Raw genomic sequence first — 21365 nt, forward strand, 5'->3', positions numbered from 1 at the left:
TCTCTCAATATATATATAAAATTTTAGTGCACATAAATTAAACAATCCTACCATCAATTTCCGTAGGGCCCATTAAACTTGCGGAATCGACTGTTAATTAAATATATTCGATGCCGAATTTATGACCGCTAATTTATTGGTTATCGAATTTTTACGAATCGTAAATCTCCTACCTTAAGTTGTTTCACAACGCCTACGACTTTCTTTTGTGTTTAGGGTTGCTCTGGCCACACCTTTGGGTAAGGAACCCGAAAACTGATTCTTGGGCTCTAGATTTGCATTCATCCGGCACAAGGGCAGAGAAATCGTACTACCTCAACCGACCAAGACAACATCACCCTTGTTGGCCAACATTGTGCGAACTCATGATCGATTGGATACGGAATATCGAACTGGATCATTCCAATTAGTAGAAAGGTTCATTGTTCAGAGTGTAAAAATAAAATAAAAAAGATAAACCCTTTCTGCTAAAATTAATATAGTCTACGTAAAGTCTTTGGGTAAAAGCTGCTCGTGTTTGAAACGGGTCGGGTCACCGACTTCCAAGTATCACTAGCTAAATAGAAGTCACCTTTCACTAGCACTCATAAACAACCTGAGCTTACGGAATGTTGTAAGCGTTATGAGCGAAGCGGTAGTTGAGCTTGCCTTCCTTCCTGCCAACATTCGGCATAGATTTGGCGGTCGTCTGTGTGAAGGTATCTGGGCGCTGTCTGTAGAGTTGGGGTTGAACTGGTTTCAGGGTGCCTTTACGTCGCACGTGGAACATATATATATATATATATATATATATATATATAATATAAATTCAAATGATGCTTAATTTTTGGTTTTCCGATGTCGGCCTCTTCTTCCGTTGTCTAGGTATAGGTACTCGTTGTAGGCAGTTCGGACATTGGTTGCGGATTACTCCTTGCGTTACTTAGTGGCATGGCATCGCCGTGTGGTATCGCAGCTTCTTCTGCGCGCTTACGTTTTCGGCACTCGTTCCACGTGTCGACTAGGTATTTGCAGTAGCACATCGTGGTTATTTTGGGGCGGTTGTGGGTTGCTGGTCAACGTGGTGCTGTTATCCTCATAAACCTTGCGAAGTCCTTCGAGTAGTTCCGCAAAGTATGTGGAGGAGATTCGAAACACCTTTTTGCGGATACAAAGTTTCTTGGCGATGACCAATTCCGACTTGTCAGCTTCGCCTTGTTCCGTTTGGAATAGGTCCCGGAAGAGCTCGTGCGGCGGTTCCTTTGGGTCAAACGTCTACTCGAAGCAAGAGAGTTGCATCTATCCAGAAGATGATGGACTTGTTGACTCCTTGTCACCAGGTGGCGGCGTCGTTTTCCAGTAGCATAGCGTGTAGAACGTTCTCGTCGAACATATAATAATCACGCAGTCCTTATACGTCGAGATATTGTCAATGAATGACTGGACGTCCCCGGGTCCGTTGAAGCGGGAACTGCATTTCGCCTCCGCTGATGGGCTACGCCTGCTGGAGTTCTTTGAGAACCGCATCATTCTGAGATCAAAATAGTTGGAGATTCCGCGTTTTCCCGGAGTGCATCTTTAAATTTCGCATAATAAACTAAAAACATTATTTCACATTTTTAAAGAGAACCAGTTTATCTATCATTTCCGTAAAAACAAAAATCTCAGTTATTTCAAAAACAAAGATGACGTGAGGCGTTCAATTGTTTTTGCAATAACCTGCTTTAACTTCTTAACGGTTTGACCGATTGTAACAAATTTGGTATAGATGAAAATAGCATTCCTTGGGCCATAAGAATCAACCAAAATATAATTAATTTAGTTGAATTCTTCTCCGCCAAGGAGCTAGTTTTGACACCAGGACCCAAAATCCTAAAAAAATTTAAAAAATCAAATTGAATGATATAACTTTTCCTTTATGAAAAAGTAGCCAAATAACATTCAAGGGGGCCAGTGACAGCCGTTTTTCAAAATCTAGTTCCTACAGAATCCCCAGAATCTACAGAGTCTCTACAGAATCTCTACTGAATCTACAGAATCTCTATAGAATCTCTACAGAACCTCTACCAGAACCTCCACAGAATCTCTACAGAACCTCTACGGAATCTCTACAGAATTTCTACAGAATCTCTACAGAATCTCCTCAAAATCTCTACAGAATCTACAGAATCTACAGAATCTCTACAGAATCTCTATAGAATCTCTACAGAAGCTACAGAATCTATAGAATCTCTACAGAATCTCTATAGAACCTCTACAGAATCTCTATGGAATCCACAGAATCTCCAGAATCTGCAGAGTATGCAGAGCCTACAGTTTCTACCCAATATACAGAATTTACAGAATCTCTACAGAATCTCTACAGAATCTCTACAGAATCTCTACAGAATCTCTACAGAATCTCTACAGAATCTCTACAGAATCTCTACAGAATCTCTACAGAATCTCTACAGAATCTACAGAATCTCTACAGAATCTCTACAGAATCTCTACAGAATCTCTACAGAAATTCTACAGAATCTCTACAGGATCTCTACAGAATCTCTACAGAATCTACAGAATACAGAATCTCTACAGAATTCTACAGAATCTCTACAGAATCTCTACAGAATCTACAGAATCTCTACAGAATCTCTACAGAATCTCTACAGAATCTCTACAGAATCTCTACAGAATCTACAGAATCTCTACAGAATCTCTATAGAATCTCTACAGAATCTCTACAGAATCTATAGAATCTCTACAGAATCTCTATAGAATCTCTACAGAATACAGAATCTACAGAATCTCTACAGGAATCTCTACAGAAGCTCTCTATAGAATCTCTACAGAATCTGAACAGAATCTCTACGGAATCCACAGACTCTCCAGAATCTGCAGAGTATGCAGAGCCTACAGTTTCTACCCAATATATAGAATTTACAGAATCTCTACAGAATCTCTAGAATCTCTACAGAATCTCTACAGAATCTCTACAGAATCTCTACAGAATCTCTACAGAATCTCTACAGAATCTCTACAGAATCTCTACAGAATCTCTACAGAATCTCTACAGAATCTCTACAGAAATTCTACAGAATCTCTACAGAATCTCCTCAAAATCTCTACAGAATATACAGAATCTACAAAATCTACAGAATCTACAGAATCTACAGAATCTACAGAATCTACAGAATCTACAGAATCTACAGAATCTACAGAATCTACAGAATCTACAGAATCTACAGAATCTACAGGATCTACAGAATCTCTACAGAATCTCTACAGGATCTATACAGAATCTCGACAGTATCTTTACAGAATATCTGCAGAATCTACAGCATCTACAGCATCGACAGGGTCTACAGTATCCACAGAATCTACAGAATCTGCACAATCTACAGAATCTACAGACTCGACAGACTCGACAGAACCTACAGAGTCTACAGAATCTACAGAATCTACAGAATCTGCACAATCTACAGAATCTACAGACTCGACAGACTCGACAGAACCTACAGAGTCTACAGAATCTACAGAATCTACAGAATCTACAGAATCTACGAATTTACAGAATCTACAGAATCTACAGAATCTACAGAATCTACAGAATCTACAGAATCTCTACAGAATCTCTACAGGATCTATATAGAATCTCTACAGAATTTCTACAGCATCCCTACAGAATCTACAGAATCCCCATAGAATCTCTACAGAATCTACAGCATCTACAGAATCTCTACAGAATCTACAGAATCTCTACAGCACCTCTACAGCATCTCTACAGCATCTCTACAGCATCTCTACCGCATCTCTACAGAATATCTACAGAATCTCTACAGAATCTCTACGGAATCCACAGAATCTCCAGAATCTGCAGAGCCTACAGTTCCTACCCAATTTACAGAATCTCTACAGAATCTCTACAGAATTTCGACAGTATCTTTACAGAATATCTGCAGAATCTACAGCATCTACAGCATCGACAGGGTCTACAGTATCCACAGAATCTACAGAATCTGCACAATCTACAGAATCTACAGAATCTACAGACTCGACAGAACCTACAGAGTCTACAGAATCTACAGAATCTACAGAATCTACAGAATCTACAGAATCTACAGAATCTACAGAATTTACAGAGCAGAATGACAAAAATCTACCGTAAAGAATGATCTATGTGCTCTATGAAATAGCAAAATCTGAAGAAACGGTGAGGTGGTGCTATTGAGCATTGAATTTAAAAAAGCTTGAAGTAGCCTCGGATGACTGAAAGTCGCATTGCAAACCTATCCGCTTCACAACATACCATTCATTTGTGACATTATATTGAGGCGCATTGTTTAAATTGACCGGCTTTATGGTTCAGTGGTACAGCGTTGGGCTATAAGTCCGGAGGTCGGGTGTTCGAACCTGGGTTGAGGTGAATTTTTTATCTGTGGCAGAGATGGGAATTACCTTAGACCACTATCGAGCATTCTGCCGGCTACTCCGAATTCGGTTTTCCTGCAGTTTCCTAATTCGTAAGGTAATTACCTCAGAGGCATCTCTAAAAAGAGCATTATGCGGGTCACTCCTCAATTGGGCGGAAGCCTGTTGAGGGCTCAGAACAAGATAATAATAAATAAATAAATTAACTCTCCGCATAGATGAGCCATATGAGTTGATATCTGATGAAGCATTATACATTTGTTTTTACGAATCTGAAGGATAACATTAAGGCAACAAGTACCATAAAACTAAAAACTACATCTGGGGGAGATATGAATCGAAATAATAACTCCGAGGGGGACAAGGCAGCTTATTCGTATTCGTTTCACAAAATGTTTTTAAAGAGATCGGTTGGTTTCCTGATGCCAATTAGTTATTATCCAATGTGTACTACAGATATCCGTTTATAGCCCGAGGAAAGCTCGAGAAGCTCATTACGGGCAACGTTTTTCTGATGATTTACCTCAGAACAACCGGTCGCGTAAAATCCTCGGTGTGAGAATCGGAAATTTCAAACTTTTAAACCCAACTGTGCTACCGCCAAATTAGGAGCTTTTTACATAAACACACGCAACCTAGAAAAAGCTTCCTAAGAAACAAACTCCCGCAAATTTTAATAAAGCACGATTAACCCAAGTCGCTTTCGCTTAAAATTGCATCAAAGTTTATAATGAAACTTTTAGAACCGTTGTTTATACATTTTCCGACAATTACTGCCTAGGGATAGCTCATTAAGAAAACTTGAGCCGGTTTCTCTATCCTCATTTTGAGTTTTTCTAATTGCCTCCTTTATTTCACAAATTTGCAAGCTCAATACCAATCTTCCCAATTTTAAAAATGGATCATCATTGCCGACCCATATGAGTTGGTAACATCAAAGTGCTCGCATTTGCAAAATGCATGCGGAAGCATTAGTGTGCAAATTAGACTGATAGATTATGCTACTTCTTGCCGGTTACAACTACCAAGGGTTGCAATAAAACTGCGGTGGCTAAGAGGTTTTTTGCGCAATGCGCGACAGAGTGCTTTTGGTAAAATACGCGGAAGAACGAAAGGTACGAAGTGCGCTGAGTCGTTAAATAATAAAGGACGAAAGGTATTATTTCTATTATGAAATAAATGGTTATTGGAACTCGACGTACTTAGTATTCCCTACGCGTGCTCCATTCTCTTATGTTTATTTTGTATGACTTTTATCTCAATTTTAAAATGGCGCTGAAGTTGCGCGCCCACGGGAACATAAAGGTTACAACATTCGAGGCTGTTTACGCATAAAGTTATTTACGTTTACGCCTGATTTATTCTTTATATTTGATGTTTTAATCAAAGGAAAATTTAAACGCGTGATGTGGTCGTTTTTCAAATAACGTTGTATGTAAATAAACAATCAACAAGTAAAGAAGCTTCCAAAATTAACGACGAATCTAGACGTTACTAACCCATACGGTGGGTGTAATATTGATTCGACTTTCGGCAGAGCATGTGATGCTCTCGTAATTTTGAGAAACCCAGTGCCTTGCTTTCTTAGCGTTCCGTTATTATTCTTGCAAGATTCAAAATCTATCAACTTGCTGCAATAAACATAGCGCAAGCGATGCAGTTGGTTACGTCTAGATAGTCGACAATCGATTCGACCGCCAATCCTAATTTAAGCAAGGAAAGTTTAGCGCTGACGTGACCACTTGAACGTACTAGAAATACCCCTGTTGGAATGAAGGGTAGCAATAGAAGATAGTTCGCTCACGTTCCGAGACCGTAATGGAATGATGTATTTGCATGCCAAATCTCAATCGTGTATCGCCAATTCCTCTTCTGTACGCAATTTACAGTTTCTAGCGTTTCACCGTCTTCCTTTTTCGCTAGGTTATTTACCCAAAAACTCCCTTTACGCTCGTTTATTTGTCTGTCGGCTTCCACATTTGATTTATACAGACTGCACTTTTACGTAAAGGTTTAATTAAAATTCTAACCAAAAAAGAGGTGGGCACAACGTAAAAGTTGTTTTTAATTATCGTGTGCGCCTCAGAAGAAATTTGGGGCTTAATTAATTTTTTGCAATTATCGAAATAACCAATACGCAGGAAATTGAAATAGTGGCGAGCTTTTTTAAAGCACCTCGGTTTGGTAACAGCATTTTTACGCAGATTATGAACATAACTCATCCCCTTTAATTGGTTTCACTGTCTCTGTCTCGCCAGTTTTCTCGGTCTCGCTCGCTGAACCGCACGACGGAGCGGGAAATGTTTGTGAAATAATGAACTTCATAAATATGTCTCGGGCATTTAAAAAAAGTGATATTCTCTGACTATGCAACAAAAACGAATTAATAATTAAAACGCCAACCCCTCTCGCTCCCTCTCGATTATATGTAACTTTATCTAAATTTCAGGGCACTACGTGCTGGCGTGGAAAAGAGGCATTGCGGTACTTTCGGCAGGAAACGTAAAGGTCTCCCCTGACCCTCGTATCAGTTTGGTTAACGGATACAATTTAGAGATCAAGGATGTAGGACCGCAGGATGCCGGGGACTACGTTTGTCAGATTGGAACATTGGAACCGCGGGAAATCACGCATACGGTGGAAATTTTGGGTAAGGATTTAAGCTCGAATAGATAACCTGCAGCATGCCATTTCCTATTAAATTAAATCGCCTTACGATCGTAACCCGTAGGAATAAGTGCCCATTTATATGAACAAATTTGATATAATTGAAACGAATGAAGTACTTCTCTGCTTTAAAATAGTTATTTACGGTGTCAAGTGCCTGAATGCGTTGCATAAACTTCTATTCTCAAAATTGCAATAGCAGAACATTGGCAACGATTCATCTGTCTCCGTGAATGAGTCGTACCCCACTAAACCTAATTCGGAGTAGTCCTATAATGAACAAAGCGTACAGCTAACATCTAATGTACAGCACTTTTGAGCTCTCTCGAAACCGGGGTAAATACTACAAACACGCTATGAGTAACCAAAATGGAATCGAACCATTCCCCAGGTATTACAACACATACATCCGACAAAACTAAGAGATATTAAATATGCCTCGCCGGACGGTAGGATTACCCAGGCCCAGTGGGGTGCCTGTAGACGTGGGCTAAAGTTGTTGGGTTTCGGAACGAGTGAAAATGTTAGTGTTAGGTTCACCAAGGCCCGTATAAGCTTGAATAACTCGATCCCCTCTAAACAAGCACACTTCCCTCTTGATTACTCACAGCCCCAAATAAGCAAATAAAATGAAATGCAATGAAATAATCGAGAGTGACTAAAAAGCACAATACACAAATATGTAGATGTGAAGATCCAAGACTTAAAATCCAGAATTGGTAAACAAGAATTCCAAATCCATGGTCCGGTATCGAAATTCAGGGACTGGTATTACAAATCTATATTCTAGAATTCAGACTTGGTTTAGGGTTCAAAATTCAAAACCTACAATACTGCATTTAGAATATAAATTCCAGGATCCAGGGTAAGGAATCTTAAATCAATTACACCTAAGTAATGGTCCAATGTCGAAAGGAGAAACTTCGGAACCTACAATTTACTATCCATAGACTCACAATCCACGTTTAAGTATATCTGGAAACCCAGAGCTCAGAATTTCAGGCTCCTGTATCCGATCCACGAGTTCGGACTGCGTTATTCAGGGCATTCGTTGTCCCGAATCCAGAATTCAGGATCTACAGTCCAGTACCAACGATCTTGTGTAATGAATCCTGCATTCTGGAACCTGGAACCAGAATTCAGACCTGCACCCATAATTGAGCAACGCATAATTTGAACTTCATTATCGGATCAGAAATCTATGTTTTGAAAGCCGAATTCGGATTCTGTAATCTAGAAACTGTGGCCCTGGGGTATGGATGCGGATTTCAGGTTGTAAAATTGAGCCCAGGATCAAGCATCTTGGGTTAAGAAACCAACATTTGAAAAGATTGTTTCAAGTATTTTGAATTTCAGTATTCTGGTGTCTGGATTCAAAATTATTAAGGCTCGACATCGGATTCTGGTATTTGCACTCTGTATTCTTCCCAGACACCAAATCTTTAACCATGGGCGCTAAATTTGTCAATCTACAGCCTTGGATACCAAATTTTGAACCCTGAATTCATGAACCTAAAGTGTGAATCTCTGTTCCCGGACCCGAATTCGAAATACAGATTCCAGGATACCGTAGAGATTCTAGGTTTTGAGTTCGGGTCGAACTTTCGATTCTCGATTGTGGTCTTTTGATTCATGAACTCAAATTACAGACCCTGAAATCGATTGACAATACTAAATTCTGGATCCGGGATTCCTTAGTATAAACCTGAAGTTTTGAATTAAGGAGCTCTGGATTTTAGATTCTGCACCCGAATCCGATTCCAAAGCCTGTATTACGCACTTTATTATAATTTCCAGATTTTTCTTAATCTCGTATCCTGAAATCTGGAGTTAGGGCTCTAGATTCCTTACTTTGGACCCTTGATTGTAACTTTTGAATCCTAGATCATAAATTATAACGCCTAGATACTGGACTAGTGCACCATTAAGATCCATCTTGAAATATCGTGATTGGATTCTGTATGTTGGAATATGAATTAGATTCCGATCTGCCGCTTCCCCACTTTAAACCTCAAATACTAAATTCTGGACCATGGCTTCCTTAGTTCTTAGGTTTTGAATTAACGAGCTCTGAATTCTAGGTTCTGGAACCCAAATCCGATTACAAAATCTAGGCATCTTTGCATTTTTCACCCTGTATCCTAATTTCCTATTTTTTTTAAATCTCGTATCCCAAATGCCCTAGGCCCTAGATTCTTCGTCTAGATCCTTGACTTCGGACCCTGGATTCACCACCTCACAACCACATTCTAATACTGGCGTTCAGAATCTACCTGATCTCTGCGATTTGAGGTATAGAATTGGGAAAATCCAAGAGCAACAGTCCAAGATTGATCTTGATTGAATTTAGTCCCAGTCGCGATATTTGGGGTCTGATAGTCAAGATCCTGATTCCAGAATTAGGTAATTGTTCCTAGGCTGCGACTAGAACTCGGAATCCCGGGCTCAGGCTGTGAATTGTGGATTGTGCATGCCGATTCAGTATTCAGGATCTGGGCCCAGGCATTAGGATTACGGAGTGAAAGGACTGCAGGTTTCAAAATAGAGAATGTAGCAGCGAATTCCAGTTGTGTCCAAAGTCCAGAATCTCTTGTACAAGATCTAGGGTACGGAATAGGGATTACAGTAACAGTCTTCCGGTTCCAGGTATCTAGAATTTAGAACTCAAACCCAGATCCAAAATGCTAAAGCTTTGAATACCCGTGCTTTAGGATCTGGTTTTTTTGTTGGTTCTTGTTGGTTCATGTTCCAGATTCCAAAACCTCGGGTAAGGAACTAACAATTTGGGGTGAGATGGGTCCAAAATCCAAAATTTAGAGCGCAAAATGTACCGTTCTTAATCAAAAACTTGAGTTCCGAAGTCTAGATTAGAATACAGAAGCTGGACTACTTTGACCTTTGAATCCTAGGTACTAGATTATTCCTAAGTGCTGGGTTTATGTACCTTGGATTCCGATTTCCTGATTCTACATTTTAGACGCTGAATACTAAATTCTGGATTATAGAGATTCCTCAGCTTTAAATTGAAGGTTTCTGAACTCTGGATTGTAGATTCCGAATCCGATTCAAAAATCTAAACTTTGCATTTTGCAACGTTCTTTACAATAAATCATAAAATCATATTCTGGACATAAAATTTTGGGCACTACAGCCGGAACCCCCGAATATGGGGATTGGGATTCAGAATTCTAAACCTCTAAATCTAAATTCTGGATTCAAGAACATGGGAACTAAATCCTGAACCTTGTGTAACAGATTTAGCATTGGAAGGGTTAGGATCAAGGCTCCCAAGTCAAGTCAGTTCTAGATACTTGACCTTGGATCCTAAATCCCAACCTTTGAATCCTAAGTCCTAGATTATTCCTAAGTGCTGGGTTTATGTACCTTGGATTCCGATTTCGTAATTGTACATTTTAGACGTTAAATACTAAATTCTGGATCAGAAATTCCTCAACTTTAAATTGAAGGATTCTGAACTCTGGATTATGGATTCCGAATCCGATTCAAAAATCTAAGCTTTGCATTTTGCAACGTTCTTTACAATAAATCATAAAATCATATTCTGGACATAAAATTTTGGGCACTACAGCCGGAACCCCCGAATATGGGGATTGGGATTCAGAATTCTAAACCTCTAAATCTAAATTCTGGATCCAAGAACATGGGAACTGAATCCTGAACCTTGTGTAACAGATTTAGCATTGGAAAGGTTAGGATCTAGGCTCCCAAGTCAAGTCAGTTCTAGATACTTGACCTTGGATCCTAAATCCCAACCTTTGAATCCTAAGTCCTAGATTATTTCTAAGTGCTGGGTTTATGTACCTTGGATTCCGATTTCGTAATTGTACATTTTAGACGGTAAATACTAAATTCTGGATTAGAGATTCCTCAGCTTTAAATTGAAGGTTTATGAACTCTGGATTGTGGATTCCGAATCCGATTCAAAAATCTAAGCTTTGCATTTTGCAACGTTCTTTACAATAAATCATAAAATCATATTCTGGACATAAAATTTTGGGCACTACAACCGGAACCCCCGAATATGGGGATTGGGATTCAGAATTCTAAACCTCTAAATCTAAATTCTGGATCCAAGAACATGGGAACTGAATCCTGAACCTTGTGTGACAGATTTAGCATTTGAAGGGTTAGGATTTAGGCTCACAAGTCAAGTCATGTCTAGATACTTGATCTTAGTTACTAAATCCCAACTTTTGAATCTTAGGTCGTAGTTTATTTATTTATTTATGCACCTTGGATTCGGTTTTCCTAATTTTATTTTATTTTATTTTATAGGGTTAGGATCTAGGCTCCCAAGTCAAGTCTAGCTCCTTGACCTTGGATTCCGATTTCCTAATTCTACATTTTAGACGGTAAATACTAAATTCTGGATCAGAGATTCCTTAGCTTTGAAGTGAAGGACTTCGAATTCTGGATTGTGGATTCCGAATCCGATTCCAAAATCCAAGCTTTGTATTTTGGGGTTGGAATTACAGTTCTGGATTCTTGATCCCAATACTTTATTTTGAGTTCCGTCTTCTTGGATTATAAACCCCAATCTCGATCTTACGGTCACTTTTTATTTGACGTTTCGGCTTGTAATGTTAAAAATTAATAGGGGTGTGTGCTTTCCAATTAAACACCCTGTAATCCAAACGAACGTCACTGCCCCCCAAGGAAGTAGCATCACAAAACGCAACCCCCTTCGCCCACCTGCCGTTATTAAATTCGGTACACACCTTGCATACAAGTCCCTAATTTTCGTTTCGAGCCATATTTTGCAAATCTGATAAAAAAAGGTTACAACCGAGTTCCGCCGTAAATTTAAATATTAAAGTCCTTCCCTTCTTTTATTTTCGCCGCGGATTGTCTCCATTTTTAATTAAGCCGCCGGTTTACTGTTACTCTCGCCGAAATATAAAAAGGAATATAATACAATGGTCAGCTTGTAAACATATTCGACCTAAAAGAAGAGTCGTAAATAATATTATTTTTCGTAAAAATTTGAATACCAAATCTACACAGATATAAATAAATACGTGCCGCGGGAGAGAAACGAAATTGGAATCTCATCTAAAATTTCAAATGAACGGACTCGATTTTGACTTTTGTTGTGTTTTTATAATGAAATCGGATCTTTTTTTTGTGTATTTGCTGTTGAAAGTATCGGGTGGAGAGTTCCCTATAAATACAACATAATGAATTAGTACTACTGCTTTATTCTGTAGACAAAATATAAACTCACGTTTTGAATTATCTATTTCTGGATGCTCACAATTTTTCTGGATGTCTGCAACCTATCTTGGGACCGGTGGTCAGTTAGACACGTTCCGAATCAGGATAACATTTTTAGACATGACTTTAGTACGAACAAAGAGAATCTGGATACAAGATTCCGCAATCCCCCAGAATCTAAGCTTCTGGATTATAGATTGTTCTGGAATTTTGAACCTGTATTCTAATCTTTGCACTCCGGAATCCTAATCCCTGGACTTAGATCCTGAATACTGGATCCTGAATATTGGAATCAGCATTCATAGTCCACAATTCGGATCCTGGGCCTTGGAATCCGGGTTCTTAGTTATCGGGCCCGATAATTGTATGGGTTGTAGAAACAATTGATTCTGGGTTCCACATTCTCACTATATTAGAGTTCCTGAATTCAAAGCCTGTTTATACTAAGGAATCTCCAGAACTTAGTATTCAGACTCTAAAGTGTGGTATGAGGAAGCCGGAATCCAATTCATACTCCATCATCGAGGAGCCAACGCCTTTATTTATAGGTAGACGTTCATAATCCCATTATTTGGGATCTAGGATTCAAAGGTTCGGAACTAGGGTCGAAAGTCAAATGTCTAGATACTTGACCTTGGACAGTATCTTTAGATCCCAACCTTTGAATCCTAGATCTATTACACAAGGTTCAGGGCGTAATTCCCAGGATCTTGGATCCAGAATTTGGATTTCGGGGGTTGGAACTCTGAATCACACTCCCCATAATCCGTCTATAGTGCCCAATTTTTTCTCAAAAAAATTTTTTTTTCCGGCCGCAAAAAAAGCAAGTATATAACCTTCCTTTTTTACCAAATATTGGCTACTCCGAAATTTCTCGGGAAAACACTTTCTCTTATTAATTTTGGTGCGTAGAATCCAAAACGATTCGTACTTTTTCGATTAGACCTCTCAATCAAAAGTTATGGACAAAAAACCAATTTCGAAAAAAAATTCAAAGGGCTGTAACTTTTGAATTAGTAGCCCAATCTTGGAACTGTTTGAAATTATGGATTCTACAGGCCACATTCTATAAGAAAATTTTTTTTCCGGGTCGATCTGAGACAATTTTTTTTTCGGGGCTCAAAAAAAGGCAGTGTAGAACCTTCCATTTTTACCAAAAATCGATTACAGCAAAATTTCTCGAGAATACACTTTTTCTTATTAAATTGGGTGCGTAGAATCCAAATCAATTCGTACTTTTTCGATCAGACCTCTCAATCAAAAGTTATGGACTAGAAACCAATTTCGAAAGAAAATTCAAAGGGCTGTAACTTTTGAACTAGTAGCCCAATCTTGGAACTGTTTGATATTATGGATTCTACAGGCCACATTCTATAAGAAAAATTTTTTTCCGGGTCAATCTGAGACAATTTTTTTTTCGGCCTCAAAAAAAGCCTTTTTTACCAAAAATCGACTACTCCAAAATTTCTCGGGAAAACACTTTTTCTTATTAATTTTGAATATTTGGAAACAATCTAGGATCTAGGATTCAAAGGTTCGGAACTAGGGTTGAAAGTGAAATATCTAGATACCTGACCTGGGGCAGTATCTAGATACGTGACCTGAGATCCCAACCTTTGAATCCTAGATTTATTACACCAAAGTTCATGGCCTAATTCCCAGGATCTTGGATCCAGAATTTGGATTTCGTGGGTTGGAATTCTGAATCACACTCACCATAATCCGTCTCTAGTGCCCAATTCAACTTTCAGAATATGATTTCAGGATTATGGATAAGAGATTGGAAGAGTTAATCCAAATTCCAGATTTAAAATGGAGTATGTGTTCCTGTTGGTGCGAAGATGACGGTACTCCATACAGTTGGAGTGTCCTGAATTGCTGATCACGAAACTTTAAGTGATCTTGAATCCGAGATGCCAAGATTCTGAACACTATGTTCCTGTATCTGGATTCTTTCAAACAATAAGTGCTAGATTTTGGACTCCGGACTCTGTACTGTAGCCTAGACTTCGGAATATAAGTGTTTAATTGAGAAGGGTGCATTTTGAACAATGGATTCGAAATACCGCATCGGATTAAGGTCTCAACGTCTGAATAGTAAATTTTGTGAATCCTGAATTAGATACATACCGAATTCTGAAATTTCAATGTTCGGTTATTCTGATAGACTACTTTGGAGGTTGGGTGCTCTGGAATTTGTGCTGAACTAGAATCTAGAACCAACAAAAAACCAGATTCTAGAGCACGGGTATTCAAAACTTCAACATTTTGGATCTGGGTTTGGGTTCTAAATTCTAGATTCCTGGGTCCCGAAGACTGTTACGTTAATCCCTATTCGCTACCCTAGATCTTGTACAAGAGATTCTGGACTTGGACACAACTGGAATTCGGTATCCAAAGTGCTTGTGCTACATTCTCTATTCTGGATTTTGAAACCTGTAGTCTTTTCACTCCGTAATCCTAATACCTGGGCCCAGGTCCTGAAAACTGACTTGGCATACACAATCCACAATTCATAGTATAAGCCCTGGATTCCGAGTTCTTAGTCGCAGCCTAGGAACAATTAATTCTGGATTCAGGATCTTGACTATCAGACCCCAAATCTCGCGACTGGGAATAAATTCAATCAAAATCAGTCTTGTCCTCTTGGATTTTGTAATCCTTTCGGTCTGGATTATCCCAATTCTGTCTCAAATCGCATAGATCAGGTAGATTGTGAACGCCAGTAAGATTTGGTGTGTGTTTGTGAATCCAGCGTCCGAAGTCAAGGATCTAGACGAAGAATCTAGAGCCCTAACTCCAGCGTTTAGGATACGAGATTTTAAAAAAATATGAAATTAGGATACAGGGTGCAAAATGCAAAGCCTAGATTTTGCAATCGGATTTGGGTTCCAGAACCTGGAATCCAGAGCTCGTTAATTCAAAACTTAAGAACTAAGGAAGCCATGGTCCAGAATTAAGTATTTGGGGTTTAAAGTGGGGAATCAGGAGATCGGAATCTAATTCATGTTCCGACATACAGAATCCAATCACGATATTTCAAGATAGATCTAGGTTTCAAAAGGATCCAAAGTCAAGTATATAGATAGGGAATCTAGAGCCCTAACTCCAGATTTCAGGATACGAGATTAAGAAAAACCTGGAAATTATAATACAGTGCGTAATACAGTTTTGGAATCGGATTCGGGTGCAGAATCTAAAATCCAGAGTTCCTTAATTCAAAACTTCAGGTTTATACTAAGGAATCCCGGATCCAGAATTTAGTATGGTCAATCGATTTCTGGGTCTGTAATTTGGGTTCAAAAGACCACAATCTAGACTCGAGAGTTATCAAAACCTAAGGTTTGTACTAGAATCTCTACGATCCAGGAAGACGGTATCCTGGAACCTGTATTTCGAATTCGGGTTCGGGAACTGAGATTTACACTTTAGGTTCATGAATTCAGGGTTGAAAATCTGGTATCAAATTTAACGCCCATGGTTCAAGATTTGGAGCCAGGGAAGAAGATAGACCCTGAATTCCGGATTCGTGATAGAATCTTCTATTTTGAACTACATGCTCTGTGTGACGGATTCTGAATTCCACATCTGGAATCGAATACCAGGAGCCTGAAACTCTGAACTATGGGTTACCGGACATTGACACGTGGACGGTGAGTTTTGGAATCTGGATTACGAAGAGTTACGGATTCCAGATTTCAGATTCCAATTCTGTGATTTTGGATCCTAGCTGTCGAATCTCGCGCTATGAAGTCCATGTTACAGATAACAGGTTGTAATCTGCACCCCTAGCTTCCTGCCCGTGGGGCGCAGTTGAGTTGAAGCTTCACTGCGGTACTAAGGGTCCCTGGTTCGAATCCTGGTTCGGGCATGGATATTTGTAAATGTATAGTGGGTTGGGTTGGTAGAACAACCCTTAATAAAATAAAATAAAATAAAATAAAATAAAATAAAATAAAATAAAATAAAATAAAATAAAATAAAATAAAATAAAATAAAATAAAATAAAATAAATAAATAAAATAAAATAAAATAAAATAAAATAAAATAAAATAAAATAAAATAAAATAAAATAAAATAAAATAAAATAAAATAAAATAAAATAAAATAAGTAAAATTTTGGATTCAGGTACTTGACATGTTAAACTCTGCCACGGATGCGAGGAGATTCTGGATTGCGAGGTGTTTGTTTTGGACCCTAGCACGGATGCGTGATTTATTCCGGACTCGATATCGTACCCTCAATTTGGAAATCCTGATTTAAAAGTCAATGGTGGATCTTCAGTTGTAAATATTGGTTGTATTCCAGGTTGTGGGTAATTGGTCCGGTATTTGAACCCCTGGCCTTGAATCCTATGACTGGGAGGCTTAATCCTACTTTTTCTATTCCGGATTTTGAAATCTGAACCGACCGTGTACTTTGAGTGCAAGGTTCCTACCTCTGACTTATGTTCCAGCTTGTATACACTGGATCCAGAACCGGGGTGCTGCTCCGAAATCAAGGATTTTGAATGTCGGATACTGAGTACCAGATTTTTAAGTCTGGATCTTAAGCTCTAGGCGCTTGAGTGAATCCTACATTTTTGATTTTGAGTTCTGGATACAGTTAAGAAGTTTGGATCATAGACTATAGCCTGGATTCTAGTTCTGGATGGTGTACACTCTGGAATATACGTTACGAACCCTGAATTCGGATTCTGCAACTTTTATTTTGGAACCTGAACTTGGGGATCCGAAAAATACAATTATTTAGGAATTTGCAGATACAAATACAAGCAATTCTGTATGGCAGCATCAAACGGTGCGGTAAAAATCTTTTTGCGGATCTATTTCTTGGGTTTAGGAGAATAAACCTTCTCCTGAAACCCAAGAAATAGATCCATAAAAAGATTTTAAGGAAATTTCCAAACATATTTTGAAACCCTTTTCTAACGGGGATGGACAGGAAACTCTAGATGGCGTCGATACGCTGGCGCTCCATTGAGCTGGAGTATTCTAAATTCTGAATCCAAAATCTAGATCCCATAATCAAGAATTGAATATCTTGGATACTGGTAGTGTTGCTCCAGGATCTTTCTACACGGTGTACCGGGTGACCCAATAAGACAGTTCCCCGGCCATATCTCGAGAACCGTTCGTCATATGACTTAGGTGTATAACAAATTATTGGGTAAATCGGTCATGAAGAATCGCTGGAAAATATTTTCAAATTCTAAAAATGACCAACAGAGGGCGTAAGTGCCATCTTAAATTTTAAAATTGCATTTTCTTTAAATTTCGCATAATAAACTCAAACATTTTTTTTCAGATTTTTAAAGGGAACCAGTTTATCTATCATTTTCGTAAAAACAAAAACTCAGTTATTTCTAAAACAAAGATGCTGTGGGGCGTTCAATTGTTTTTAAAACTTAAGCATTTTTATTATAATTAATCTCATTTTCCCAATGTTTGAGGTTAGGAAAGAGATTTTGAAAAACGGTTTTCACTGGCCTCTGGATGTTATTTGGCTACTTTTTCATAAAGAAAAAGTCATATCATTCCATTTGATTTTTTTGATTTTTTTAGGATATCGGGTCATTGTGTCAAAACAACCCCTCTGGCGGCGAAGGATTCGATTAAATTAACTATATTTTGATTGATTCTCATTGCCCAACGAATGCTCTTTTGAACCATACATAATTTGTTAAAATCGGTCAAACGGTTAAAAGTTAAAGCAGGTTTATTGCAAAAACAATTGAACGCCCCACGCCATCTTTGTTTTGGAAATAACTGAGCTTTTGTTTTTACGAAAATGATAGAAAAACTGGTTCTCTTTAAAAATGTGTTTAGTTTATAATGCGAAATTTAAAGAAAATGCAATTTTAAAAAGTAAGATGGCAATTACGCTCTCTGGTGGTCATTTTTAGAACTTGAAAATATTTTACAGCAATTCTTCATAACCGATTTACCTCTAAGTCATACGACGAACGGTTCCCGAGATATGGTCGAGGAACAGTCTTATTGGGTCACCCGGTACAAGATACAGTTCTCAGGATTTTTAATCTAGAACCTAGAATGAAAGGTTTTGGTTCTGACCCATTAAACAAGTTTCAAAATACGGTATCTAGGATTTAATGACTCGGAATGTTGGATCTGGATTTTCGCTTTTGGATTATAGATTATATATTATAATATTATAGTTTGTGGACCGTGTTCTAGACCATCTGGTATCCAGAATTCCTGACTGATCTTTAACATACGCATTTCAAACACTGGAGGTTTTGTACCCAGGGTACTAAACTTGAACTTTGTAGCCTGGATTGAGGATCCTAGATTTTGTAATCACACAGTAATTCTGCTAACAGGGACTTATGGCACCTTCACTCTGGATCTTAAATTAAGTGCAAGTATAATATATTCAAGATGGCCGCAGTTTTCCTACTTTTTAGACGCACGAAATGGACCTTTACGGAGATTCCTTAAGGAAGGGAAGCCTTGAAAGCCATTTCTAAGGAACATCGACTTTGATGAGAGCAGTTGCAAGTAAAAAAAAGTAAAAATTACTCCAAAGAACATTTCTGGGAAGGTTTTGATGAAGAAATTCAAGATGGCGGCCGTTTTGGCTTCAAAGAATGGGTACAGTTCCAATTTCAACAACAAACAGTAACTAAAAAACGTTTTGGAGTGGGTTACAATGGCCTACGGACGCAACCCTGAACGTGACCTTATTAGTAATAAAAAGGCACCGCATGTTGGCTAAGTATGAAATGTAAATTTACTCACAAAGCATTCCGCCGAAGTTGATTCCAAAATATTTTCTTTGTACGCATAAATGTTTATACTAAAATTGAGAAAATTGCTGGAATGTTTGAACATTTGTTGTCGTTTACATAGCGAACGTGAGGGAGCTTTAACGTAAAATCAAGCGTGACGTAAAAGCCCTAGTAGTATTTGCCAAGTACGTTTTCATTACTACATCAAAGTTACAACAAAGGCCGTTTCCTTCATCAACGCCAGAAAAAAATGACGGGATGCATATTTTATGGGGGTAAAACAACTATCGCGCATATTTGTAGAGCTCTCACATCCTCAAATCAGTCAACAAAGACGAGAAGAAAAAGAAAACAGTTTAGCGACCCGATTTTCGCTGTTGGAAGTAATTGAAAGAAAATATTGACGATGGTGAACCGCAAAGGAGGTTTCAATTAAACTTCAATACGGCGCGGCGGAGACGAAACTTTCAATTGAAAATCACTAAATACACCACCTTCGAACTTGGTACTCCACATAAAGGAATAAAACGAGAGAGGGTAGTTCTTTTGCGAAAAGTTTACTTATTTTGATTTCGCCGTTGTACAAGCAATAAACGTCGTAATAGGTTAATGTTGTCGACTGTAATGGATGGAACTTCGGGACTTTATTATGTTTTAGTTTGAAGTTTTCAATTTTTGTGTTATCAAAAACAGTAAATGGGTTTAGTGAGTCGCACGAAACTATTTCCAAGTTGGAGTTCTGCTTATAACTTCCGCAATATTGCAACCATTCTGCTCGTTTACTTTTAGTAAGAAATAAAAGCGGTTTGTTAAATAGAAATTTTGCACGGACCGCCCTTCAAACTGCAACTTTAGTCATAGAAATTGCAGAATGTAGAGGAGCTAATTAGTATAATTTCGCTTACTCATCCTCTCAATGTTTTAGATGCGGATGAGGAAATTCTTTGTGTAATACTCCGGCGTCTACAGTATCAACAATATAAATACACGAAACGGGCTAGTGCATCTTTAGTAGCGAAGTTTCGCGTATACAAGGTCCGGCGTACCCTCAACTTTCAAGCAATTTCCTTGGAAATGAATTTAGATAGCGTCTACCCTGAGATCTTCATCCATGCGCAACCCAAAAGTTGGAAATGCAAAACCTGGACTCTGAAAACAGGAAATTCTCCAGAATTCAGTTCAATATTAGTCTCCGGAACCAACATCCCATACGTTATAGGCCGATACCAAGATACATAACTTGGAATTCAGAATTCCGAATCCGCGCAAGGGTTCAATATCTCCAGAATTCTCAATACCCGATACCCCACGACACAGCGTTCTTCTTTCAAGGTTAGCCTTCAAAATTCTCAAGATGGTTTTTGAGAAAGGACGGTCGTGTTTTAATTCCAAGTTCTGTGGTCTTTTCTCGAAAATTATGATTAAACGTCTGAGAAGAACATAGTACCGGGGGGGTGTGGGTGGGCTGGAATGTCCCCCCCAGTATACGAAGATTCATTTCCCAAATAGTACTATGAGAGTGCAAGCGCAATAGAGAAAGAATTATTAGGTCAGTCATTGGGGATTTTTACCTGGAAATAAGTCCGGAAGTTTTGAAACTTTTTTATAGGTTTTGGGATCTAGAACTAAAATTCACAAAATGGACAATCCGAGACATGCCGCCGGCGCCGCCATCTTGTCAAGATGGCGCCCAAAAACAGTTTTTTGCAAATATCTCCGAAAACTTTGCGTTTTTCAAAAAAGTATGTAGAACGCAAAATTAAAGAGGAGAAAGTTTCCTATAAAATAAGTTCTTAGTAAATATTTATCACGAAATAATGGCATATCTTCTATTCAATCAATCGATTAATTCATTAATTAATCCATGTTAGTAATTTATGATCAATTAATTTCGATTTAAAATGCTATACTTGTTTCCACGCCACCCAAGAGGTAAAGTACACGGCGCGTTTTAACGTGGTTTCCCCTGTAGGCCTAATCCACTTAGGTACTAAAATCAACACGTAAACGCTAAATACGTTGCGAATTAGAAAACGCTTATTACCGTACAGTACAACTGTTAAGCGACACGACAAACGATCTGCTTCTAGGCGCCTTATAGAGAAATGAGGGGTAAATAGCTAGCGCCCTCTGGTGGCGCTTTATTGCAGATGTGCACATCGGCATCTGGACTTATGCTAGGAATGTGCCGGTTAGCCAGTAAATTATAAAAATAACGAGAAACCAATTGAATAACCCGTTTTACTATAAAATATAAATTTATACGCATAGGTATATGGAGATAGGGCCAGTTTATAGAAATTAACACAATATGTTGTCATT

General features: G+C 38.4%; 1 protein-coding gene across 1 annotated transcript in view; it reads left to right on the plus strand.

Moving 5' to 3' along the window:
* LOC116176140 (limbic system-associated membrane protein-like) overlaps nt 1–21365 on the plus strand; it is a 150309-nt gene that overhangs the window by 20496 nt on the left and 108448 nt on the right. The window contains exon 3 of the mRNA XM_031494615.1: nt 6839–7039. Within this exon, the coding sequence (XP_031350475.1) occupies nt 6839–7039 (201 nt within the window). The remainder of the gene's footprint in view (nt 1–6838; nt 7040–21365) is intronic.

This window comes from Photinus pyralis, unplaced genomic scaffold, assembly GCF_008802855.1.
Source record: "Photinus pyralis isolate 1611_PpyrPB1 unplaced genomic scaffold, Ppyr1.3 Ppyr1.4_LG7, whole genome shotgun sequence".
NCBI classification, from domain to species: Eukaryota; Metazoa; Arthropoda; class Insecta; order Coleoptera; family Lampyridae; genus Photinus; species Photinus pyralis.